This window comes from Terrapene carolina, unplaced genomic scaffold, assembly GCF_002925995.2.
Source record: "Terrapene carolina triunguis isolate 2854851 unplaced genomic scaffold, T_m_triunguis-2.0 Scaffold95, whole genome shotgun sequence".
NCBI classification, from domain to species: domain Eukaryota; kingdom Metazoa; phylum Chordata; order Testudines; family Emydidae; genus Terrapene; species Terrapene triunguis.
In genome coordinates, this window is record NW_020664446.1 from 18,001,824 (window position 1) to 18,029,660 (window position 27,837).

The 27,837-nt window shown below is 38.7% G+C and overlaps 1 protein-coding gene across 4 annotated transcripts in view; it reads right to left on the minus strand.

Annotated features, from left to right (window-relative positions):
• Positions 1 to 4,690: 4,690 nt before the first annotated feature.
• Positions 4,691 to 27,837, minus strand: part of FGFR2 (fibroblast growth factor receptor 2) — a 99,428-nt gene continuing 76,281 nt past the window's right edge. For all 4 annotated transcript variants that reach the window (XM_029911348.1, XM_029911347.1, XM_024216981.2 and 1 more), the window contains exons 10-18: positions 24,378 to 24,529; positions 20,934 to 21,055; positions 20,166 to 20,276; positions 19,167 to 19,357; positions 14,914 to 15,036; positions 13,434 to 13,504; positions 11,034 to 11,171; positions 9,084 to 9,189; positions 4,691 to 6,459 (exon numbers count right to left, since the gene is read on the minus strand). In XM_029911348.1, the coding sequence (XP_029767208.1) occupies positions 6,295 to 6,459; positions 9,084 to 9,189; positions 11,034 to 11,171; positions 13,434 to 13,504; positions 14,914 to 15,036; positions 19,167 to 19,357; positions 20,166 to 20,276; positions 20,934 to 21,055; positions 24,378 to 24,529 (1,179 nt within the window). In that variant the 3' untranslated portion in view covers positions 4,691 to 6,294. The remainder of the gene's footprint in view (positions 6,460 to 9,083; positions 9,190 to 11,033; positions 11,172 to 13,433; positions 13,505 to 14,913; positions 15,037 to 19,166; positions 19,358 to 20,165; positions 20,277 to 20,933; positions 21,056 to 24,377; positions 24,530 to 27,837) is intronic.

Below are 27,837 nucleotides of genomic sequence, written 5' to 3' on the forward strand. Positions count from 1 at the left end.
CATATAAGGTGGTACAACTCCATTCTTGTCAATGGTGTTGGTCCCACTTATTTCAGGATTGGATTTAACCCAGTATTGTGAACTGCCAAACAATAATTAAGATGTCAGATCCCTCACTGTCTTCAATTCAGCAGTTAGCATTATGTAGTTTTGTTTGTACCACTCTGTGGCAACATAATTTTGGAAGAGAAAGTACTGCATACTGCTGAATAAACCTAAAAAATTATAGCTGTGCCAGGGAAACATGTCTAGACAAAATAGTGCACCTTGGCTACCTTCTTCTCTCAAATGTCTTTAAAAATACAGTCTTTGGCACTTCAGATTTTTCCATCAATTTTCATTTTCTCTTGCTCAGATATAATATGCCATGGACTTCTCCAAATGGCAGGGGCATCGGAAGCAGACTTTGGTCTCCTTTCCTATTCCTCCATCCACTCCCTATTGCTTCAGAACAGCTTCAAGGCACTACACAACTTTAGAAGCGGCACAAAGTCCCTGCTCCAAGGAAAGCACTAGACCTCTTCCCAGACTTCCTCAGAGTATAGGCGAGTCTGTTCAATAATACACCCTTTCAGAGGACACAGCATACTCTTTCAGCACATTCTGCTGGCTGATGAAAAGGGGGTATGGCCCTGCCTCCTCCCCACTGACTCACATTTGAAGTGGTGTTCCAGGAAATGCATGGAGGAATTGCATTTACACCTTCCCTTCACACACACGTTCAGGCAGCATCTGTCCTGTGTTCCTTAATGACTGGTGCATTACCACAGTCACATATCAGAAAGGTTTTTTTGTTTTTTGTTTTTTTTTGGAGCTCTGTGGAAATATAAAAATTATTACAGCTGGTCGAAACTCAAATGTCAAAATGTTGGACATTCCTGCAGAATAGAAATTCTGTTTTAATTCCCAATTGGAAAATATATTTTTTTCCATTTTCCACACAATGAAATTTAAAACAAACAAAAACAAACTTATTGGTCCAAAGCATACAGTTTCAATAAAACAAAAGGTGTTTTGTTTTAATTTTTACTTTTTAAAATGTTACATATAAGTTATAAAATAAAATAAATTTTAAAAGGAAAAGTCATTTTGAAACAAGAATTAAAAATGCTCCATTAGGATAAGGTTGAAACTCTTCATTTAAAAAAAAATTCTAAACAAAATTTCATCTAAATCAACACTGTTCAAAGTTTCAATTTCGACTGAATTGTTTTTCCAGCAGAAAGTGCTGTCAGAAAATTGCCAGCCACCTCTAAACATTAGAAATGAAGCCAACCCCGAATCTTGAACTGGGAACTCCTTAGATGTTTAGGGGGCGAGGAATAAGAGGTGGTGGGAGAGAATCCGATTCAAATCCCCCCACATTCAACCATGTCCCCTGTGTTCTAGGTCAGGTCCGGTGGCCTATTTCCTGGCTCTGGTTCAGATGCATCCAAAACACCTTGAGAACAGCTCACAACATTCTGATGTCATCACATTCAAAATCTGATTCAACCTGAACTCCTAACCTTGTACAGTCAATTAAGTCTAACTTGGATCCATCAACCACCTATTTTGCCAATTGCAATAAAAATGTGTTTTGGGTGATTTCAATATTTAAATTTCTTATTATGTTTGCATTTGGTGTTTTACCTTCTCCATTTCCTTACTAGTAGCACTAGCAGGAAATTAATTTTCAGTCATTCATTTCGGTGTTCAGACCTTTTTTGTTAAACCTAAAGCTTAAACTGTAATGTGTAGTGCATCCTACAGATGAATACAAGAAGGAAAAGAGTAGCTTTCCAGACTTCCTCTCCAAAACTGAGGTCATATTATGCAAGAACCATGCTAGGAGTTCTATGGAAAACACAGTTAACCAAGGATTTTGCAACTGTAAAAGAAGAGGAAAGAAAGCTCACTTTCTCCACAAACAAAATCAATTGACTTCTTAACCTGCATTTCATTTCCAGATATGACTATTATGAAAACTCATAACCAATGCTCTGTATCCACATTTATAGGCGAGGCAGGGTTAACAACTAACCTTCTTAATGTGAATTGTTAGCTGTAACTGCATGTCATATTTTTAGGAGAACAAATTTATTTCATGAAGAATTATATTTTCCATATAAAAATAAGTATTCATAGCAATCAGCTCATTAGAGTTATATATCTTCCATTTTATAAGAAGTTGCTTTATATTAAAAATGTTGGTTACTATTTTTTCTTCTGATACTAGTAACCTAATCAGTTTTACATTTGTGTCTAGATTTTTTTTTTTAAGTTTCCATACACACTTCATAAAACAAAGCAAAAACAAAAAACAAAACAAAAACCAGAAAAACCAACACCAAGAAAGTTCCTGGAACTTCTCCCCCAGAGATTTGTGACTCAGTAAGTTTTTTCAACAGTTTCAATACGTTATTGCAAAAAACAAAATTTTGCAATAAAGCTGCCCATTTGATGAGATGCTTGATATTCACTTGCAATTACTTGAGCAACTGATAGGTAATAGTAGACCACAATCAAGTCATCTCTTAACCTTCTCTTGTATAAACTAACCGTCTTGAGGTTCTTAAGCCTCTTCCATTATAGATCATGTTCTCCAGTACTTTAATCATTCCTGTGGCTCTTTTCTGAAATATTTCCTATTTTTTCAAATTTCTTTCTGAAGTATGGATGCTAGAACCCATAAGATCTCCAGAACAAGTGCTCATATTATTTTAAAGAACAAGAAACCAAGCTTTTTCCCATCTTTGACCTTCATTCATAATTTTGAGTATTCAGTGTCATAAATTATGTTCTGTCCAGTATGAAGTGTAACATCCTAACAAAGGATGTGAGGCAAAAACAAGATGAGGTAAAAATGAAAACAAGTGAATGAAACCTCCTTATAGACTGCAGCTGTATTATCCTGTGCCAAAATCCTGTCTTCTCGCATGCTAAGCAGGGTTGGGCTAAATCAGTATTTGAATGGGAGACAACCTAGAAACAATTAGGTGCTACAGCAAGTGGTGATGGATATTCAGTACATGAAACTTTTCCATCCGAGTCACTTCTTGAGTCATGCTCTAGTCTATTGTGAGGAGACATTGTAGTGGTGGTGGTCCCATGTTTCAGGTGAGATGTAAAACCAAATTTCTGACCTGCTCATGAAAGAGCCGTGGCAATTTTTTCAAGATTAAAAGGTGCTTGCCGCCCTTGTGTCCTGGCCAAATTCAAACTTGAATATTTATATTCTACCTGCCTAAACTGCCCCTGCAATTCCAACTTGATATGCTATTCTTCACCTCTTATGTAGGAGTTGCGCATTGTTTCTGCGCTGCTGCATTCTGTTTCAGAAATGTCTGCCTCCAAGGGCAGTAATTACCTCCAAGGGATGGAGAAGAAATAGGGTAAAACAAAGGAATGTAATTAGAAGTCATGGCATGAAATTAGGTAAAGGGAAAAATGTATTCCATACATCGGGAAAAGTCCTCACAGTGAGATTTATGAAACTGTAGAAAATTTCCCACAGTAAGAGGTGGAAGCCTAAATCCTTGGGACATTTTAAGCAAGAATGAACAAAGCAGCAGCAAATATGCCATAGGAAACAATCCTGTACTGACCGGCACTAGTTTAGATGACCTAATAGATCTTTTCCATTCAATTTCTATGAGTCGATGAATGGTTTAATTTCAAAGATGGCCTGAAAGTGGGGAAGAGTCTTTAAAAAAAAAAAGCAGATTCTTCTCATAGCCCCTAAGAAGACCCTCTCCAAAACAGAACTGAGGTGCCACAACTGGATATTTACTGGACGTTTTATGAATTCTTTGGGTCTGGAGCAAGCATAGCAGTGGATGGCGATGGATGCCTGATGGATCTAAATAGCTCTTTAGGGCACTGAACGTCTATTGGTTATACCTAGTACCTAGCACAATAAGACTGAGGCATCTAGGTGCTAGTGCAATACAAAACAAATGTTTGAAGGTTTACACATATACACATATCACAAAGCAAGTTAATGTTTAAAAGGCTATGAAAAAACAGCATCTATGGCAAACTCCCCATCCTAGCGCACAAAAACCTCTCTTATTAAATTGAAGCATCAGAACCTGTTTAGCTCTTATGCTTTGTATATGAATCTAGGGTTGATAGGTAGCATTTAAAAGTCTAACTAATAAAGGGGGGAAATAATTTGCCATGGAAATAATTCAAAATTCTAATTTAGACAGACCTTCTTTCCATCTGCTATGTTTGTTAGAAAGAAGCTCCGATTATTTCTAAAATTTTGCATAAGGTATCAAAGCAGGAATGTAGGGCAAAAATGAAAGACTTGCGGCAATTTCTTTTCCTTTCGCAACAACCTTTTACACAAAGGATAGTACCATTCAAATATTAATATAAATGCTTACTAGCAATGGATATAAGCTAGCTGGAACAAACAGAGAAAGATATTTTCAGAAACCAAATTTTTCTTGGCATCCATTTGTTACCTGGGCAAATCACACATTTTCAGCTCAAACTAATATTCTGCAAACACCAAAGCCTGTATATCTTTACTCGGGTGAGTAAAGTGACTCATGCTTACATGTGTGAAAGACTGTGTACAAACCCCTGCACTAAAAGAATGTTTTGCTAGAATGAGATCTAATGTAAAGCCAATAAGAAGAATTACTTGATATGCCCCGTCATTTTAAGTACAGGAAACCATTTTGTAAGACACACAGGATTAAAAAAATAAGCTGCATGACATTTATTTTGTAATGTTAACATTAATATCTGTAGAAACATTTTATTGTCAGTACAAAAGTTAACAGATGTTAATACTTTCCCCCCAAATTTTTAATAAGTAAATCAGTGTAATTTGCATTTGTATTGCATGGCTATATCAGTGTGAATGGGTGTTTTGAAAGTAAAAACACAATACTTAAAAAAATATATAAATGAAAGAAATGCAGTAATATTTTGTCTGACACCAGCGCTATGCCTGATATTAAGGAATAGTTTGGAAAAATATACTGGAGCCAGCATGAACTAATCCCTTAAAAAGATGGTAGTATTCCTATGGCAAATTGTCATTATAAAAACCTCTCTCTTTTTAACTTATGTTACAATATAGGAACAGCCTGAAAGGCTACTATCAGGCCAGAAGATCTGGAACCCATTATCAAGTCAATGAAGACAATACTAGTTAATTTGATGCATGAGCAACGCAGAGTGGAAACTCAGCTCTTTTTAGAGCAGTACATTCTGCTATGGTTATAGACAAGTTAATGTCTTTCCTTACTTTAGGAACCCATTAAAGACTCCTTTTTTTCTCCATAGAATGATTGTGTTATTTTGGCCTTAGAAAATATTGTTCAAGTGTCACACATGCTTTAGTGATAGCTACAAAACCAGACATACAGAAAACAGAATACCTTCTTATTAAAGGATTATTTTTTTTAAATAGGGGAATTTTGATATTGATAAGAACAATCATCTGGCACTGAAGTTTAAAACACAAATAAATCAAAAGCGTAATTCTCCCCCAATTAGTTATATACTGTAAATATTTCTTTTCTTAAAGATCTGACAACTACTAAAGTCTGAGCAATATATCAACTAGATCTCTGTGCTGCCTGCTTAGAAATGCCATTTAAATTACAAAAAACAACCCTATAAACGATTAATTGTTTTGTACATTACCAATTAGTTAATAAATTAACGATATACCATTTTCCCTGAAAGCAAAGTATTTCCCACCTTTGAATGGTGAAAATTAAGAAATTCTGTGTAAGAACAGCATTTAGCAAATAGCTGTTAAAAAAAAAAACTAATTTGCTAGGTGGATTGGAACATCCATTTTTAAATCAATACAAAAAATAATTCATTGTAAATATATAATATATATTTATACATATTTTGAATATATTTACATACATCCAGCACCTATATACTGCATTTGTGCTCTGTAAGTGTGTGCCAACATATATTTTCTCCAAATATTACAAAATAAACAAAAAAGGCAGACCCAGAATTTGCCTTAAGTCCAACTGGTCCATGGTACAAAGTCCATTGCAGCTTGCGGTGAGCCAGAAAATTGACATGTGAGGTACGTCCATACATGACCCATAAACATTCTCCTTCTTTTGGAATTGCTTAAGAGTTCCAAACTATATAATTCTTTACACATGTTCTGACCATCTTCCTCCAAGATATTTTTTCTTCTTCTTATATTTCATATGTACAAACAGAAACATTAGGGTCCTGGAGAAAAGAGCTCTTTACTTGTGGTAGGTAGGTTGGCATTCTTGTTTCTTTATTCCTCTGAGGGATAAGAATGCTTTCCTTTCATGTTTTAACACTACCATTTATGTGCTGGTACTTGGGAAGACAGGGTTCATAAGGCATTGGATCAGGAGAAAAAACAGAGTCATCACCTGAAGAACACGAACTCCTAGTGTCGGGATAACTGGGTGAATACTGTTCAAGAGGTCCACTGAGGTCCAGATATTCCTGTAATGGAAGAAAGAAATAATATTATTTATATAAATGACAAAAGCACATTGCCACATGATTTGGCTTTGTCAAGCAGTATGTATATTTCACAGACAAAAAAAGTTCAGGCAATTCTATGCTAAGAAAGATCAGCTACATTCAAAATTGACTGTTGCCTATACATCAGAGAGAGAGAGAGAGAGAAAGAGAAAGAAAGGAAGAAAAAAAGTCAGTCAGTCTAAGGCAGACGTGTCATTTCCAACAACATGAGCATTAACCGCATCAGTAGAAATAAACACGCTCACCACATCAGAAGAGGACTTTTTGCTTATCATGATAAAAATGAAATTTTCATCCTAAATAGAACCATTTTTCTTAAGCATATGGTAATGATTTGGAGAAAAAGCTACTTCCATTTTTATATTCCTTTGGTCAGTTTGACTATCTGGTTTTAAATTTAGACTTAAACATGTACTGCACTGGCATACTTATGAGAATCGAAATGAAAAATAACAAAATCATATTCATTGAATTTGGGTTCTCTACACTAAATATTCTGCCACTTTTTTTTTCTTTTTTCTTGCCTCCTAGAGCAGTGGTTCTGTGTACCGTTGGGGGTATGCAGAGGTTTTCAGGGGGTACCATCAGATCATCTAGATATTTGCTTAGTTTTACAACAGGCTACTTAAAGCACAAGCAAAGTCAGTACAAACTAAAATTTCATACAGACAAAATGAGAAAGCCAGTATTTTCAGTATTAGTGTGCTGTGACATTTTTGTAAACAAGTAGTTTTTAAGTGAGGTGAAACTTGGGGGTACGCAAGACAAATCAGACTCCTGAAAGGGGTACAGTAGTCTGGAAAGGTTCACAACCACTGTCCTAAAGTAGCCATGACCAAACCAGAATAGCAAAAAAGAAATAATTTCAGTTTAATCCAAGGTTCGAGTTAAGCAACTTTTACTAGAAACGGCAATTTTGGCAGGAGAATAAAGTTATTTTTTCCCTTGAAAAGTTCCTTCTGTTTCAACTTCTGAAAGGCAGCTGTATTCATTTAATGCTATCTCTTCATTTGCTAAACCACAAGTTATGATCATGCTGACGAGACAAATCTTATCAGTCAGTATTTTATACTGCAGTGGATACTTTCATTTAATTATTTGATTAAAATTATTTTTCAAAATCATATCTTAAAGTGTCAGGACTTTATGGTTGTAGCTTTAAAATGAGAGCAACAATGGAGGTTTTAAAACACACACACACATAGCAGGCAACAAAATGGTTCCTAGACTGCTGTTTTGATCTAAGATAACTTCATATTTCACAAGCAAATGTTTTTAAACTGGCCTTTGTGGCTGTCTGAAGACAGGACACACATGTATGTTAGGGAAACAGCTCTAGGGCACCAGAATGGTCTAGAAATTTCTAACACAAATGGAAGCACGAAGTACTAGAACATGAGAGAGAGTGTGCGCGCATTCTCATGAGATTTCTAGTCCAGTTCGCAGATCCAAGAGTTTCACATAATTCAGTTAATCATCTGGGCTGAGATCTTCACCCCCCCCTCCAGCCTTTTTACACCACATAGAAAATCCAAAGTGGTGTAAAGGGACCTAAAAGCCTCATATCAAGCTTGAGGAGGATTACTGGAGCTGGCCTGGTGGAATACAGTGATAAGATTGCTCCCAAAGACCCCTTGGCAAGCCCCAGTGCAGGTGGTGTGCAGGGGAGGGAGGGTAGAGGGACATAGCCACAGCATTGTGGAGATTATGGGTAGCACAGCAGCCCATAGGTTAGCAGGCAAATAGGCCCCTGTAGGCTCTGTGGCCCCTAGAGCAGCACAGAATCGGGAGGGTGCAAAGACGGCTTTAAGCCCCCTCTTCCTCTTGGGGATGCAGCATTTATCCAAACCAAACCACCAAACTTTTTGGTAGCTTTTCAGTGGTAAAAGAACTGAAATGATCCCTATCTGTATATCTTAATGCATTGCTTGCTACAAATAATAGATTTTCAGACCTCTGAAAATAAGATTTTAAGAATAAAATAGCATCATGTATATTGCTAACAGGAATGGTGCTAGCTGTTGCCCTTGTAGAATTGGATGGTTTCTCCATATTCCCCTCTGGGTTCTTGTTTTCCCAGCAGAACTATTTCAATGATCCAAATTAACTCCTAGACAGATCATTTGAAATCTGCCATTTACCTCGGCTGCTTTCTCTGACCTAATTACTATAACTGAGAATCAAACTAAGTTAATAAAGTCAGAATAGCATAAACTCTAAATCTCTCCCTCACAGAAAACTGTAATATTGAAATATAAATATCCCACCCCCCCCACACACATATTTTTCCTGGATGATATGCCGAAAATATTATGAGATATGCAGAGAGACAAGTGAAAACGCTTTAATATGTGTGTGTGTGTGTGTCTGTCTGTCTGTTTTGTTACATAAATCAAAACCTCTAAAAGAAAAACCATGATTTCATTAAGCCATATAGTTTAACTGTGTGAGACCCCAGTGGAAAACTGATAAATAGAATAATAATAGAAATAGAGCAGAGTTTCATATTTTAATACATTACATTTATCTTGTGAACCTTATGTTCTGATCTGCTGGTTAAGACATGAATACACTTTACTTACCTCATTAGTTGTGAGAGTGAGAATTCGATCCAAATCTTCTACCAACTGCTTAAAAGTTGGTCTCTGCGAAGGCACTGCATGCCAGCAATCTCTCATCATCATATAGCTGTATAAATATTTCACTGGGTTAATTAACCTTATACATCCTCGTTGCCTGTCCATTTAATCCACAATTATTATTATTTGTATTACTGCAGTGCCTAGGAGCACTGGTCATGGATCCCAATGTGGTCATTGTACAATACTTCACTTCTGTTAAATTAGGGCTTAGCGATGAGCTTGCATTTCTAGTTTTATTCCACTGCAAATAACTGTGAAAACCCAGCATCTAGATCACAGCATTTAGGCCCAGATTCAGGGAAGCACTTAAATTCCATCAGTTTCAATGGAACTAAATCTCATGCTTAAAGTTGAACGCATGGTTAAGTACTATGCTGAATTAGGGACTTTAGTCTCTGTGAATGGTAATTATTGCTCTCTTCTACTAGAAGTACAATTTAATGCAGTGGTGCCCCAACTTTTTACCTTGCGCCCCCTCCCTTACCCCTGTCTGTGCTCTCCCCCCAAGCTAAGGCCAGGAGCGGGGCCACGGTTCTGGGGGGGGAGGGGACTCCGACAAGGGTAAGGGGGGCTGAGGCTGGGGCCACAGCTGTGAGGGGGCCGGGAGCGGAGCTCCGGGCGTGGGATCAGCAGCTGGGGCCTTGGGCCAGCAGTCAGTGCCAGGAGCGGAGACAGGTGGAGCTCCCCCTCCCGGGCCTGGGGGTTGGCCCGGGCCCCAGCCACGTCTCCTTGAATGTTCCTCCGTGTCCCCCTGGGCGGGGGACGCCCCACAGTTTGTGGACCACTGATTTAATGCCTTTTATGTCCTACCTTTGGACATTACCCGGGGTATAGCTTGGAGGGCAGATCTACTCGGTTCAACAAAACAGCATGCAAGCAGAGCATAACATTTGCCATGACATGTATGGATTTTGGTCATAGGCCTGACAATTCATTTGACATATACAGCCCCACTTTCACAGGCGAGGAGCACCCACATCACCAGCTGAAGCCAATGGAATTGCAGGTGCTCAGCACTTCTGAAAATCTGGTCTATTTCATATCCAGACTGGACCAAGCATGTTAAATTATTATAGAACTTTATACTTTACAAACCGCTCTGCACTTTGTACTGCACCCTAACAGATATAGGACATTTGTACAGCATTCTGCAGATACACAAAAACACAGCCAGAACTAGTTAATTCAATGCTTGGCTTTGCCTAGACTGGGGAGCTAAAGTGCTATGGTGCAGGTATGTACCATTAACTTTGCATTCTGATATCTTTCATCTGAATAAAATATTTTGAGGGGCCACGGGGTGACCTTGTGTCTATGCGGTGCACTCCCACAAGCCTCTGGCTTCCTAGGAGGCCAAAGGGTAGGTGTACCTCCTAGTGGCCCACTGGGTTCTTGACAACAGGAAAAGTGGCTTGTAGTGTTCTATCCTGCCAGGTGATTAATAAGTGGTGCAAACAGACTCATGCACCTCCTCCTCTTTGGCTGGAGGAATGATGGATACTACAAAGGATCTTGAGGGTGGAGAGAACAAAATAGGGGGAAATGTGTAGCAAAGACAGTCAAGGGTCATATTCATACCTCTGTCACCAAATGCAGATAATGGTTTGCCAATAGATTTGGACTGAGTATACCACACATACATACCAAAGATTGACTCGTTGAGATTTTTTGTTTTAATTGTTTTTCAACAGTATCAAAGTTAAGTGAGTCAATGTCTATTCTGTATTAGACATTTCCAGGAAACATATTCAAACAATTTCTTTTTTATACACAATGCTACCATTTATATAGGTAAGTAGGTTAGAAAATATTAGATTCTGCATGGGCTTCAAATCAGTATTAGCTGTGTGACTATGCTCGTGTTGTATTAATTATAATAATGGTCCTTACAGTTCATTGGTGCAGTTGGCAGGCTTATCCATTCTGTGCCCTTCTTTAAGCAGCTTAAAAAGTTCCTCCACTGGAATTCCTGGATAGGGTGAACCTCCCAAAGTGAAGATCTCCCACATCAACACACCAAATGACCAACTACAGAATAAAAGGGAACAGTGAATAATTAAATCCATCTTACCTATAAAAGCATAGGCATATCCCTGAAAGAGACAGAGAACAGTGATTCCTTGTTACTTTCTGCAGCAATTCTGTGTTTAAGGGCCAGATTCCACCAGCCTTACTCCGTAGAACCTGATTCCTCGAATACTTCCCATTTCACTGAGATGATTCATCAAATAAGGAACTACTCAATGTGGGAAACAATGGCAGAATCTGGTCCTAAATTTGGCCACAATTCAGCAGTCCATCCTTATTCAGAAAAATAGCTAAGCATGAAATTAACTTTATGCATTTGCCACTTTATGCATCTGCTGATTTGAATGGGACGTAAGCACATGTTTAGAGTTAATCGTGTGCATAAGGGCTTTGCTCAATAGGGATTGTCTTAAGCACATTCTTAAATGTTTCCTTGAATTGAGGCCTCTGTTCGATGTTCTCCAAACTCCCAAGTTGTCAGTTTCCAGGGCTATTGTAAATAAAACTGAAATTGTAATTTATAGTATAATTATTTATAGAATACATATATGGTAGAGCAGGTTGGAAATGTTATGACAGAACATTTCTCAGTCAGAAAATGCCAATTCATTAAAAACAAAATGTTCCACAAGAATGGGTCACTTTTGGCCAATCTTTGTAGGAAACCAGGCAGGAAACCCCGAAGAGCTATGGAGCTGGGCTTTTAGGGTCCCAGAACCTTGGCAAACTTTAAGACTACTAAAAATATACACAGATAAAATATATTTGTCAAGGTAAGGACTATATGTAGACATATGGCAACTTTTATTGCAAGTTTGCTCAAAAAAAGTTGCTAAAATTTAATTCTATTTTAAATATAAACTCTCTCAAAAAAAAATTAAATCAGCTACCACGAACTTGTGTTAATGGTGTTGTTTACAAATAATGAAAAAAATGTGTGAAAACCAAACGTACATAATACATTATGAACATTTTTTAAATGAGTACACAGTGACTAGGTTATTCAAAATTGACAAGCCATTTTGGGAGCCCAGCCTGCCACACATTAAAGGTGGCCTAATTTTCACAGGGTGGGTGCTCAGCGCTTTCTGCAGATCAGATGCCTCAAAAGTCAAGGCACCCAAAAATCACTAGCTATGTTTGAAAATCTTGGCTCTTGGTCTTAATCCTTCAGTTCCTCATAGGTGCATATGGTTGTTGCACTTCTGTGTAAGTACAAGTGCAAGTGCTCTGATTAGTGCAAGATCAGACTCCTCCCGTCCTGCCCTTTTCTTTTCTTTTTTTCAAACTTTGTGCTTATATGCTCAATTCCTCATGTCTGTGCTGTGCAGCATCAAGCCCTTTGGGGTTAATAGCTCTTCATATAAAAATAAAGAAATGTGCAATTTCCAGCAGCACTGTATAAAGACTATGCAACAAAAGCAATGTTTAAATCTTTATGAGTAGTGTCAATTAGCGCTGTGATTCTGAGACCCAAAGTGACAGAAAAAGCGAGTTCTTCGGCTTAAATCAAACAAAGTATAGGAAACAAAGAAACTGGAAAACAGTAAATATGTACACCATAGAAGAGTTTATTTTGTTTCAAATTGTAATCTCAGAATTATAAGGAGTGCTACGATTATCCTAGAAAACTTTCATAGAAAGTAGAGCAAATCCCAAGAGGTTATGTCAGCTAGATACAGTGGGGAAACTTAAAAAGTTTGTTCCAGTTTTAGAGGTATTATTGATTCCAATTATTCCCCATACTTAAAATAGGGAATGCTTTTGGAAGCAGTAATACCTCTAAAGCAGAATGAACTTTTCAAGTAAGCCCACTGTATGTTTTACCTAAATCAAAGCCATTTTTAGCACAAATTTCAACAAGTGAAAATTTCAGGATTATTTCCTTAAAAAAAAAAAAAAAAAAAAAAAATAGAAGGAAGTTCCGAATATTCCCAAAGCCAAGCAAATTAGATACATGCTTTGTAGCTGCAGATCCGTAAGTAAGTTCAAGGGGGGAAAACTTCCGCACTGACAGAAGGAGGTTAGCATTCTCCACCTTTCATGTGCTTTGAAGCCAGGCAGATTAGTAACAGAGCATTGGTTAGCAGTCTACCATAAAATCCTCACTTTCTAAGGGCGACTCCTGCGCCTTCTATTAATGTGTAAAACAGAGAAAGCAAGCAGTTAAGATTTAAGGAAAGCAGGAAAAGATATAAAGATTCCCAAAACTGTAACTAAAAAATAAAATAAAAAAAGGCTAAAGAAAATAAAGTTACTTACACATCACTTTGATGTGTGTAAACTCTGTCAAACAGGGCTTCTGGAGCCATCCACTTTACCGGCAGCCGGCCCTGGAAACATGAGGGGAAGGTGGGTGAGAAATAAGAAACACTGAATTAAAATTGTAGTTATTCACAAGGCAAATTCAGCAATGGGATTTCTAAAATATTCAATACTGTACTATAAAAAAGCAAAGGTTAATGGCATGACAAAACAAAACAACACATAATTTACCTCGGTATTCTCCGAGAAAACAAAGACCGATATTCTCCAGACCCCGGGTTCATATAAATAGATGTAAACTTTTCAGACAAAATTAGCTAAGACATAGAGGATCCACAGAAAGAACCCTTACATGCCACGTATCCCCCACATTGCCTGTCAGTGGGAGGAAGAGGTGGAGAGAGTCAATAGCCTCATATGGGAGGGCCTTGCACCTGGGACCCTCTGCAAACAGATGAATTTCAGCAAATCTTTAACCAGTAAACCAGCACAGAGGGACTAGTTGGCAGGTGAGGTTAGGGCTACTGGATTCACATTTATCCTGCTCCAGTGGCCCAAACCCAAGCATGGTGAGCACAGTGGAGCTGCAGAGGGCTAGAGACTTGGCATTTCCAATGACAAGTCTGCAGAGGGGCTATGTCTTGCCCCAAGATTGATGGTGGATTCTATTCCCTCCATGACAAAGAGCATGGAGTTGCCCACACAAAGCCCAGTGTCACCCTTAAAAGGGCAATGGATGGTAGCTTAGAAACTTATTTTTATGAATTAACAATTTAACGTAATACATTATATAAATATTTTGCACTAATATAGCAACTTGAATCAGAGGATCTCAAAGCACTTTGCAAAGCTCCCATTGACTTCAAATGGAATTGTGGTTGCTCAGGGCCTCTGAAAACTAGGCGCAAGGTATCTTAAATTAGGTATCCCAAATCAGTGACCACTTTTTTGACCCAACTGCCTTGCAAGATCACACCGCAGATCTGTAGCAGAGTGGGCAATTAAACCCATTCTCCTGACTCCAATCCCACTTTGCTACCACCACAGTAAAATGTTTACAAACCTGAATGCAATGCAACCAAAAATATGTACAGTAATGTACACTATTCAGGTACCAGAAAAGGAAACATTTTACTGTTTACTAAAAGTTTTCAGAGGCCCTGAGCTAAAGCCCATTAAGGACAATGGGAATCTTTCCATTGATTCCATGGACTTTGGATCAGGCCCTATAAAAAGCCCTATAAAAATGAATTTTATCATTCATAATTAATCATGTAATATATATTCTCTCAGGTTGTGTAAACAGATAACATTCATCGCTTAGTAAAAGTGGTTAGAGATGCTTATGCCTTTGATAACTATTTTATTTTCTGTGATTAAAAGTTAGGCTGGTGTACAAGAAGTCCATTAGGATTATAATCACGCTACTTTAATGAAAGAAATACTGGTTCCAGAGATAAGACTGCAATCCACTTACATTAGTAGTCTTTTTATAATAATCTATATTGTTGATGTCTCTGGCCAAACCAAAGTCTGCTATTTTCATCACATTATTTTCAGTTACCAAAACATTTCTTGCTGCTAAATCTCGATGAATGCACTGAAAAAGAAAAAAGAAAAATGAAATTGCTTCAATATATGACTTCATTTTCCCTTAAGATTTTCTTGAAGCAGAAGGTGAATTCAGCATATGATAATTACTATACTATAATCAAAAAGGACATGGAGTATAATTTTAATGTCTATTTTTTCAGTGTATCCAGTTTGAAGAATTGCTCCAGAAATCTTTTTGAAAAGCCAGTTTTTTTATAAGATTTTCAGCTCAATTTTGCCATATCCAAAGACTTGGATGATTACCTTAACTGAATCAAACCTTCTGTGATTCACCCATCACATTATATCAGAGCCAGTTACAGGTATAGGTCTTCCAGCTTTTTAAATATAAACTCTGTTAATGAGTGTTTAATTATTTTGGCTCTTTCATATTACACTGGATTGACACAGCTTCAACTTGACACATTGGATCAGTGTGTTAGCCTATGCATTTATGTCAGGCATAGTGTACACCACATTAATGGGTATTATATGCACGGTATTAATGAGATATATGTTATATGTAAGTGTTGTGAAGTTACGTTAACTGAATATATGAAGCTCTCCCCATAATTCTGTTCACCCATGTCAACTATCCCACAACACTTTGCAAGGCTGAAGTCAGCTTTGGCATTAGAAAATAGAAAGCCCTTCAAAGCCAAGACGTGTGAATGGTGTGACCTAGCACAGGTTGGGATGTACCTCTATGCCCAATTGGTTTGGAATGTACTATCCAAAACACAGATAAGAAAAGTACATAACAAAACAACAAGGTAAAGGACTGTTACAAACTGCTCGGTTGGATTTTAATTATGTGTAAATAAATTTGTAATTTGTAAAATCATACTATAAATACTGCTGGCTGAAATGTGTACCTTTGCAGCACACCTTCTGTGTAAGGTGAACATGCTGAGAGCTAAGAATTGCTTCCTGGAAGGAGGGTAGATTTGACTAAGTTCGGTTATTTCATCTCTTGAACATTTTTAAAATCGACCCACGAGTATAGTCAAACAATTGTCTAAACACCTTTTAGTCAATAAGTGCAACCATTTTTTACATAAAAGTTGTTAAAATAATAATAAAAAAACACATACCATGCAACATAAAAAACTGAGGCTGTCAAATGCTGTGTGTGTGTGTTTGTGTGTCTGAGATGTGTGCATTTACTTGATCAACTGGATTAAAATAGTTTAATTTGTAAAATACAATTTGGGGAGGAAGTTTTGCTTTTGGGAAGGCCCCCATGTTGAAGATTAAAAGTTACCTCCTCATAACTTCGTCTAAGCTCCCCCCTGAAAATTTACAATTGACCTTTCCCAGCACTGAAAGGAAGTCTTTGTTGTGGATTGATACCACTGTTATGTTTAAGCAGCTCTGTCATGTGTAATACAAGGTAGCAGCAGAGACATGTTGAGAAAAATTCCATTTGGATTTCTCGCCAGGATATCCTACTTCTCCTGGAGTTCAATCCCTCCTCTTTCTCTTATCTTTTTATTTTGGTTATTTTTGGATGATCTCTTTATTCTAGCTTTGGACATCCCTCCTTACATGGATGTCCTCAGCCAAACCATTGGTTAAGGTACCATACAGTAGATCACGGTTTTTGAGGTGGGAGGGTGGGTTGTATATATATCTTAAGTGGCTTTCATATGCTGTAGTTTACCCTGGTAATTCTCTCTCTCTGCCTGGCCCGCCCATCTTCTACTCTTCCACAAGCAAGCCTGACAGGGGACATCAGGTCCCAACTGTGCCCACACACACACGATCAGCCATCAAAACAGAGTTTCCAGAGGCAAAGCTTCAAAATTATCTACTCCAAGGAGGCCTCAGCAGAAGGAATAAACTGGGCAGGCCTGCCCTCTCCCTGCACATGCTTCCTCCACAGATTAGGGAAACCTAATCAGGGACATCAGGTGTCAGTCGCCCCAACACCTTCTGCCAATACAACTTCTGGCCCCTTTTTTGCCATTCGTTTTCTAAACAGCCCGTCACCAACATTGCTTCTTGCATACCTCCCATCATCAAAATGGTGCCATTATAAATAGCCATATTTGATTGTTGCCATTACTGACTGCCTTGCTGTGATGATTTGCTCCATGTCCCTTTTGATCTGGTCCAAACCTGACAATTCTCAAACTGTGGTCCATGGAATGACACATTCTGAGAACCACGCACTGAGTGGCTGGAAGATTTGGAGAAGAGGTGTCAAGGGATCTACGGTAAAATTTTAAGAAGTGCCTAAGTCCCATTTTTCAAAAGTAATGGAGGCACTTAGAAACCTTAGTCCCAGTAACGGTTAATGGGATGTGAACACCTAAAACCCAACTTGAGCTACCAAATCGCTTAGATGCTCTTGAAAATTTTACCCATAAATACTATATACTACGGGTATTGATTAAAATTTGCATTTACATTTTTCATGGGATTTTTTTAATACCACAGTGAGCCATTTTTTGGTTTGAAATAACAAGGAATCTGGTCGTCTCAGTTCATGGATGGTGGAAACACTGTAAGATGATCGGTTCTCTTATTATGGCAGCTCAACAAATGGCTCTCTGAAGGAAAAAGAGCTAATGAAATACAAACACAAATAGTGAGATCTTTGAAGAATCAGAATGCATAATCCTACTATATACTCCCTTTGTTTTCTCTCTGCTCCTGGCCTTGTGCAATGCCTTACCTTTTGTCAAGTTCTACACTCATCAAGTGTTTCCAGGACTGGGACTAGCTCAAGGGTGGAATGGCATGTGTGTGTGGGGTGGAGGGGAAAGGTGGCTTTCCTAGCAGTATCCTACAATAGCATTCTGGTGTCTGAGCTCCTAGAGTGTACCCATTTGCACAAGATGTGTCAGTCGAGAGGTTCATTTTTTTCCTTTCATACTGGTTGCCTGCTTTCTTTAGTGGACACCCGCCACCAAAAGGCTATGGGTCATATCTGTGCTTCACTAATAATTTACACCAGCCTCAGATGCTTCACTAATGATTTACATCAGTCTCTGCACCTAGGGTGCTTTGCTTGTCCTGCACTCATATGTATTCCATTAGTAAATTTCACACTTGTAGCTTGAGTGCCTTCCAAGTCTTCGAGGTTGTACTCGGACATTTAGTCTCTCATAATGTAAGGATAAAACAAATGTAGACCAGTTCTACAAGGGTGCATGCACAGAGATGCAATAAAGTCAGCGTCTCCCTGCATAGCAGGACTGGAGGCTCATACTCTTTTCTTTAGTTGCAAACAGCTACATCCTTGTGGGTGGATATGCAAGGGACCTGGTGTCCACATCATCTTCTCAGCCTTCGACAATCTGGCACTAGGTCTCAACCAAAACCCATCTTATTCCTAATTCCCCTGTATTAGCAAAGCGATTTGGTGTATTTGCTGGGTTGGTTACACAGTACTATTTAAGAGTTTCCTAATTAGAATTTAATCCAAATTACAGGTTGAGAAGGTTTTTTTTTTTTTTTTTTTTTACCAGAAGTAGGTCTCTAGGGACTGGGTAAATATGCTCTTTCACTAAGTTTGCTCCGTTGACAAGTATTGGTTTTAAGTAGAGTTGAGGGCATAATTTGCAGTGAATAACGTATTCAGGGTTTTTTTCGCCTCTTCTTCTGTTCACAAATATCCATGAGCAGTTTAAGATTTTCTCAGTAGTGTTTTTAACATTCTCCAAATAATTTTGGAAGCAGAGTCCGTTTCTTTGGCATATTTGATATTTGAACTGTGTTAATAGATTTGATTGGAAACATAAGTGACATGGCATGTTTCTGTTCCCTGACTGAGGAACATAACTCTTATAATCAGGTGAATGCCTGTGCTTATGAATTCAATAGTTCATTTCAGGGAAATATTCTCTAGTATTTACTTAAAATGGAATGTTCCCCAGCCCTGATTTAGCCAGGTACTTAAACATGAGCATAACTTTAAGTATGAGTCGAGTACCATTGACATCAATGGGACTTACCATGTGCATAGAGTCATGCACCTGCTGGAACAAGGCCTCCATTAACATTTCTGCTGGTAAATACATTCTCTAGTTAACACAAAAGGGATCAGACTAAAATTGAAGTGAATTAGTTTAAAGCATCAGACAAATATTCCCAGAAAGGTTTGTGCAGCATTTGCCTATTTCTACCTACTTTCTGTGAAGCCAAGTACTCCATGCCCCTTGCCAGTTGATATGTGCATGATACTAAGTCTTTGAATGTCATCTGCTCTTCTGGTACCCTGTTGATATCAAATGAATATTCCATTCCAGGGGGTCGCCGTGCTCGCAGATACTCCCGCAGATTCCCTTTAGAAGCATATTCAACTATCACATACAACGGACCTTTAGATAAACAGAACAGACAGCATGAGAGTTGAAACAGGGACAAAGGATAAAATGATTTTTAACAGAATCTTATATACTGCTTTCCATCTTCACAGCACTGTACACACATACATTCACCAACAAAGCTTCACAGCAGCCCTGTGAAATTGGCAAGTACCATTTTAAAGATAGGGAAAAAGAGGTGGAAACATTGTTAGGTGATTTGCCCAAGGCCACACCACAAGTCAGTGGCGGAGCCAGCATTAGCACTCCAGAGTTCCTAAATCCCAACCTTGAGTTTATTCCTTTCAGACCATGCTGTCTCCTGCATTTAAACATTTGCAAAACAAAAATTGCACAAAACCCCCAAAAGATAACACTGCTTTAAAAAAAAGTTAGTTTTCCTGTCAACTTTACACAGTTCTGGACTCCCTTATACCTCAAAATTAGCTTGTAATAACAAAGAGGTAAAACATTTACAGAGTAAAGTGATCCCTTCCAAATTACACATTAAAAGTTTCACTAAAACAGGACTGACAGTGTTGGAATAAAGTGTGTAAAACTGCTGTAAAAAACACTTTTCCCTATAGCAGAGATAAGTTACGAAGGTTTCACACTATACAGTATCCCTCTTAACATTACAGCTGCAAAGCCTGTTTATAATCAGATATGGAAGTTAAAATATTGCTGCTAAGCTAAAGAAATATCTGCAAATCCCATCACAGCATGACTGTTTCCTTAAAAACTATTGAAAAATGATGATAAATGAGACACTTCAAGACCTGTTTGAATGAGAGCACTGGCTAGCTTTCTGCTTTTTACTCACCATCCTGTGTACATGCTCCAAGAAGATTGATGATATTTTTGTGCTTCCCAATCATTTTCATCATCTCCATCTCTGACACCAGGTCAGATAGGTCTTTTTCTGTAGCATCATCTGCACAAGAGAAAACAAGTTCATCTCACATTTTCTGGCGTGCCAGTTTAACTTGGGTTGTTAGCCATTTGTCAGCTCATGTGACATCATCTAAAGGACACAGGTTTAGGAATAAATGTGAGCTTCTAGGATTCATGTCATGTGACAAAGTCATGTGACCTGAAAAGCAGTGGTCTCAATCTCTTGAAACAGGCTGGCCAGCTGCCCCCTCCCCCGACTCCCTTCAATAACATTCTATGGTTAGAGGAAAAAGCAAAAAATATGGGGAGATTGCCAAGACACTGCAAAACCTGAACTGGACTCTCAAGCAATTAACAGTTACATCTTTTCTGAGAGCTCATCTTATAGCTAAGTTTATAACAAACATGTACCTGTCTACCTGGAAATGGAAAATGATGGGTATATCTAAATATATATTGTCTCTCCTATGAATGAAACCAACAGACAAGAAAACTGAACAGTTCTAACAAGACTTTGATTTGCTTGTAAATACACATTGCTGAAGATAAATAGGCTGTCAAAGGCACTGATTTATACTGAAAACTGCTGAAGGCTGAGGTCAACTATGTGAACTCTGACCCCCTATAACGCTAGAGTTCAGATGCCACAAAAGAACTTTCTTGATAAAAATTACCACCTCACCCCCCCTCCCTTTACCTTTCAGCATCTTCACTGCCACAGTAACCGCCTCTTTGGGTCTGTCCTTGTCGATTCCCATTGCTTCTGCCATGACAACTTGCCCAAAGCAACCTTCTCCAAGGGGTTTACCCAGTGTCAGCCTAGAGGTATAAACAGAGGATTAGCACACAGCATCTGGTGAAGGGATGTAGCCAGTGAAATTCCAGAGCAAAATATAAAAAGCTTGCAACAACTTGCTATAGCATGAATCATTTATCATAAAGAACAAATGAGACTCCTGGTGCATACCAGTTTTCATGCACACTGTAGCATGTGTTTTTTAGTGACGCCACAGTGAGCATCCAATACTACCCGAACAGTTACTAAACCAGTTTTTGAAATCTCCCTTTACGTAGAACAACAAACTATATCTGATGGCTCGTTGGTCAGATTTGCAGGGCTTGCAAGCTGTAGTCCTTAAAAATTGCTCAGCTAAAATGCAATGTTTCAGATTGGCCAACAGCAGCTGAACTTTTCACATCACTATAATATGGTCATTTTCTTCTTTTCCAGCCAGAGTGCAGGGTGATGAGAAAGGGTTTATTTGTGTGTGGGCTCTACTCTACTTGTTAACTTGGAGTTGGAATGATTCTTGTGCTAAAGGGTGATATCAACACTTTGGGGACCTTTTAAATATCAGTGACTCATGTGGTATAAACCCACTGTCTGGAGGCAATAGAAATAAGTTTCTCTCTAATGACAACTTGAGCTGAAGGGAGTAGGCAGCACAGAGACAGTGCCCCACAGGCACCATACTGGGTCACAACCCCCATTTCTCCCACTAAAGGGTCCAGGGTTGGAGACAATGAGGGGGCCAGACAACTTTCTGCTTATGGGAAAAGGGAAGGAAGACATAGACAAGAAGGTATGGAAAGGGGAAACTGCCAATGTCGACCAAGCAGCTAGTCCATAGGGAGTGGGGGTTGGGAGGAGCTGCTTCTGTAAAACAGCTGTGAGAGCATACAGAAAGCTTCTCTCTAAATGCCTCCAAGTCTTGAACCACTGCCAGGAGCTGCCAGTGCTGATGGCTCTCCCTGGCTCTGCTCTTCCCTTGTGAGCGCTGGCACCACTTACACAGAGGCAGCCTCTGTCCTTGGCTGGCCAGTTACTGGTGTAAGTGCACTCAGGAGCAGCACCTCCCTCTTCCCAAAGTGCTCCCCTGCAATCTGCCCTCTCCAATCAGCAGTAGGATGCCCGCTCCCACTCCTTCAGCCCCTCTCTCTAGGGGAAGAGATCGGGATGTCACGTAGAGCTGTGTCCTCTGTGGGGACAATTTCCATGCTGTATGCTCTCTCCTGCCCCAGATGTCACATGAGAGAGTCTCCCAGCCCTGGTCTCCAGCCAAGGAGTGGGAGCAGGGGCTGGGGAAAGTAATGTTTGATCATAATACTTTTACCATAAAAGATTTTACCAAGAACATTCAGTACCCAGGTCACCAGCATGTGTAAAATGCAGTGTGGGTAGGACACCCGGGAGGCAGTACCCACTAAACTGTAACAGAGAAATTTCATTCTCAAATTTGGGGGGGATAAATAAATAAATAAAACAATTGCCAAACTAGGAGATTTGAGGGAGTTTGGTGCCAATATCAGTGTTTACCCAAAGCTGCAGAACTACAAAATCAATGCTTAAGGGCCATGTTCTGCTCTCTTTACTCACATGGAGCAATATTTTATTCCACAAGTAGCCCCACTGGCATCAATGAGACGACTTGTGGAGTTTGCTGCTGCTATTCAGTGTGAATAATGGGCTCCAAATCACAGTTGCCAACTTTCACGCGGTCAGGGCCATAAAAATTGCTATTGAAGCTGTGTGTGTCCACTTTTGGAAGTAACATCTATTTTATATTAATAGATATATAGGATGGGATATTCAGAAGAAAGCGTTGATCATTGGTTTCTATCTGTTACCACTGAAGTAAAAGGGGGTTTTAGCACAGTGGTGAACAGGAATACATTAGACCAGTGCTAAATGATTTAAAAATCTCACCTATTTCCTTGGATATAACATGGAAAACAATGGAAAGCTATTTCCAGATGGGGCAATTTGATGGACTTTCTTCAAATATTGTTTTTTAATTGAAGCATAATACTAGTGAAAATTTCTCAACATGCTCTGGATCTGTTTTTAGTGTACACACTAGCTTGAAAAGGTACAAAGACTGAAGGGCAGGGTATGTTACGCTGAGGTCATTCTGCGTTTTATCCAGAACTATAATTGAATTTAAGGTCTTGGCAGAGAACAAACATTTGCATTGGAAAACGATTAATTTATGTGTTATTGCACTGCTAGCACCAGCATAACAATCCTGTCATTGTGTGCCTGCTGCCCCCCAACCTAATAAAATGCCTCTAAATAGCCTCCTTTCATTGCAAACCAGCTCCACCTATATTTGTGCTGAAAACTGTTTTTAAATGTTTAGCACTCTAAAATGTTCCGCATTTAGTGAATCCCCCCAGGGTGAGGGCTGACAAAATTATGCATACAGACCCCCACTGTTGACCAGAACATTGCAGGTGGCAATTACTGTGTATTGCACCAGGTTTTGGCTACATAATTCAAATAATTTCCATAACTGTTCTCAAAACATACATGATTACAACTCCTCTATCCAACAGTTGTTAGCCTGATCTTACAAAGGAAACTGTTCATGGTAAAAACAAGTCGTTTTCTCAAACAAACCTAATGATTTTCTTTAAATTAATACTAACTTTACTCTATGTTTTTGGTTTTACCTGTGTTAATATTTCATAGTTCTCACTCATACAGATTAAACCCTGGATGATATTTATGGTAAAGATTATGCTCCAGCTCATCTTGCATATACTCAGCTTTATTACACTCCTAAGAATAGATTTTCCAGAATAGCTTTATTCAAAAAACAAAGTTCCAGATAGGCCAAAACTGATTATTATCTCCATTAGCACTGTACTACATTTTCTACTTATTAATTACCCAAATTGATTAGGAGACATGATTTAATGGAAAGGAATCCCATGGGTCTGATTGCCCATTAACTTTAACTACTGCTAACGAGATATTACTTATTACTGATCCAGACTGTATAAACTCTTGACTCATTGCTAACTCACAATTAAGATTTACTCCTTTGCTACTAACAAGTCAGTTATATGGATTTACTAAAGTTTTCTATAGGGTGGACTACAGTTATCTAGATGTCTCTGAGGGACATCTGAAAACTTTGGAATAAATCAGAACTATAAATATTGGATTCATAAAACAGAACTGAATCTGACATTTAGAAAGGGGTTCAGATATTTGGGATTTTCATTTAACCGTATTAGGGAAAATACATACAACTAAAATAATCCTTGAAGAGATTTGGAAAGAAAACCTCTTCAAAGTACCATGTTGTGATTTTCAGATGTCTGTAAGTGGTGTTAATGGAAATCGCCTACTTACTTATCTCTGGGGAACTCCCATTTTGGATCCTCTGGCAGTTCATACTCTGAGACACCTGCCAGCATTGGGGCATCAGCATTTGATGAGAGACGAGTGGTTATTCTCACCAGAGGCGTGTTGGAGTTCATGGAGGAGCTAGAATCTGCAGACACCTGTTATTGGAATACAAGATGCAAAAGGAGGATATGTAATATTGGCCTAACTATTGGACAATGGCAATACATGGTAACCAAACCAGCTGATATTCAAGAAAATGAAGAGTGGATGAAACCACACACTTCATTTGGACATGTTTATCTTCCCTTCTAAATAAAGCACTGACTCTAATTCAATTGCCAATAAGGATGAGTCAGTAGTACAAGCAGAAAACTGTAGAGTGCTAAGTGTTTAAACACATTCACTATTAATTTAGTTGGCATCAGTTTTCCTCTTCCATTTCATAGAATCATAGAATATCAGGGTTGGAAGGGACCTCAGGAGGTCATCTAGTCCAACCCCCTGCTCAAAGCAGGACCAATTCCCAACTAAATCATCCCAGCTAGGGCTTTGTCAAGCCTGACCTTAGATGATGAATTATTGAAACACTGACATTCATTTTAGTTGTCCTTTTTATTATTTTTACTCTACGTACACCTGAATACATTTTTATTTTCTAAGAATTTCTATTTACTTGGTGCTCAACTGGGATCACTAAGCAAGTGTAGTTTGGGAGCTCAACAGAAAACAGAGAAATCCTATTGTGAAGCCAGATTCAGAGCCATACCCCAGCTGATTAAATTAATAATTATATTTATAACACATCCCACATAAGATCGCATAGGGCTGCATGCAACAAAATAAAAAAATAAATAAATGTGAAGTTAAAAAATACCAATCCCCTTCCAAACAAACACAACCAAAAGAGGGGTGAATTTCTGACCTCACAGAAGTCCATGGAATTACTGCCATTGATTTCAGTGGGCCTTTTCACAAAAACCAACTTGTCAGCGTTGATTAAATGTTTCATTTTGGGAGACAAGGGAAAATGGAATGTGTTTTTATTGTTAGGGCTTTTTTTTGTTTTTGTTTTTGTTTTTTCCCCTAAACTATCATCAAAAATATCAAAAAGGATATCAATATTTTTGGTTTACTAAAAAACAAGTTTTTGGATAATGAAAAATTTCAATACGCATATTGATAACATTTTTGATTTAAAAAGATTGAAAACAATTCATTAAACTTTTTTTTGGGGGGGAGAATGAAAAATTACTCAATTTCAAACACTGCAAAATAAAAAGAACTTTGGCATTTTGATTTTTTTCATTTTGATTTTTCCCCCCTCCCTAACTCTATGGCTAGATTCACAGCCCTTCAGTTGGTGCATACAAACATCCAGGACAGACATTCAGGAATTCACAGTACAATGTTAGAGGCCTTTAATGCTAACCTCTAAGCAAAAATAGCACCAGCAATGTCACAGGTTACATTTGTGGGATAAAAATAGTTTCTGCACAAAATAAAGAGAAGATGCCACCTTACATATGGCATTTCCCTTGCATGCATCCCACTGCTATTTAATCTCACTGTTGCAAGATAATTTAAAAACAAAATAGCGATTTTTCTCCCCCAGACCTCCTCACGTCTCAGGCATCTCTAGTGTTGTTGCCACCCTGTCTTTCGTTTTGAGTCCACCTTTTTTCTCCAGGTATTGGCGGTCTTTCTGGAAACCCAGTATCTCGTTGGTAGGGTTGGATGGAGGTTCTCTTTCAATGCTGCCATCAATACCGATCCTCACAAATCAGCTGGCAGGAGGTCCTCGAGGGTGGCATGGCTTGCTCCCATCCCAAGCCAGAGATTGAACACATCGGTATGACTAACACACCTGATCTTTATCATAGTAGGGAGCAGGAGTCTTAAGATCAATCCTCAGCCTACGGTTCACATGTGGCTGAATGACATGTGGCAGGTGTACAGTATTAGCAGGCCACATATTTCGCAACACAGTTAAATGAAAAAAATTATTATAAATAAAGCAGCTCCCAAACATCATGATTCATCCAGAGAGAGAAAAACATTCTCCTGTGAATGCCACTGAAAAACACACAGCATCCTTGCTGCCTCTGTGACATCAGGCTACTGCACTTTGGTTCCCACCCTAATATTAAACCCTAGTATAGTTACAATGCCAAAGCTCACTAAATTGCTTAGTACCCAGGAATAGAGTTCTAAGGTGGGTGGAGGATATGGTGGGGGTAATGATGCTCTTAACATGGTATATTTTGATACGACTAAGTCTCAGAAATACATTTCTAATCATGACTTCGGGTCTCCTAAGGGGGACATTCTCTTTTGTTTTGTTTTTAATGTCTTTTTCAGGGGAAGATCCCCAAGATTGTGATGTGACATCAGGTGGATGTGACATCAGATGCAGCTCCCTGGGGGCTGCCTATGTCTAAAAATGGGGTGAGAGGTGCTGTGGTTTGCTTTCAACAAATTAACATATTAGGAAACCATTCCATTTTACAGCTGATTGACAAACTTGCCTTCAAAAGAAATCTGGTTGCCATGGATCAACTCCAACTTCTGCATCTGTGGTATGTGTATATGGGTACAGGTGACTCTGACAACTCAAATTAAAGTCGTCTTTTTACACACAAATGAATCTCTCTTCCTCAACATCATTAAAGTCACTATCCATTTATAGAAGATATAAATACATGGCACAGAGGACTCTGTGCACTAAGGAAATATAATAATATAATATAATATATGGAGATATACCTATCTCAGAACTGGAAGGGACCTTGAAAGGTCATTGAGTCCAGCCCCCTGCCTTCACTAGCAGGACCAAGTACTGATTTTGCCCCAGATCCCTAAGTGGCCCCCTCAAGGATTGAACTCACAACCCTGGGTTTAGCAGGCCAATGCTCAAACCACTGAGCTATCCCTCCCCTCCAAGGAATAATAAATACCTTGCCCACTTGGTATATGAATAGGCCATTATTAATACTGCCTACACGGCTATACTAAACAGTGAATGCACTTTAACCAAAGAGTCCCCACAACACTGCAGTGAGCTAAGAATAATTATCCCCATTTTGCAGATGGAAACAAGCACAGTGAGGTTAAAGAACTTGCCCAGAGCCACGAAGCAAGTCAGTATAAGACCCAGGATTAGAATTTGAGTTCCACCTTTACTTATCTATTTCCCTTCACAAGTGCCTTTTAAAAATTATACTTCATAAAATGAACTGATAGCACAAATAGAAATATACAGACTAATCTGAGCAAAATGGCAACTCCACTATCCCATATGTCCTTCAGGCTCATAACTTCAGTGTTATCCTTGATTCCCCTCTTTCCTTCTTCTCTCACACTTCTGTCAGTATTTCCATATATCTCCAGAATCCACCCACGTCTCTACATCCCCACTGCCAAGCCCCTTGCCCAGGCCACTATTATTTTCCACTTTATCCCTCCC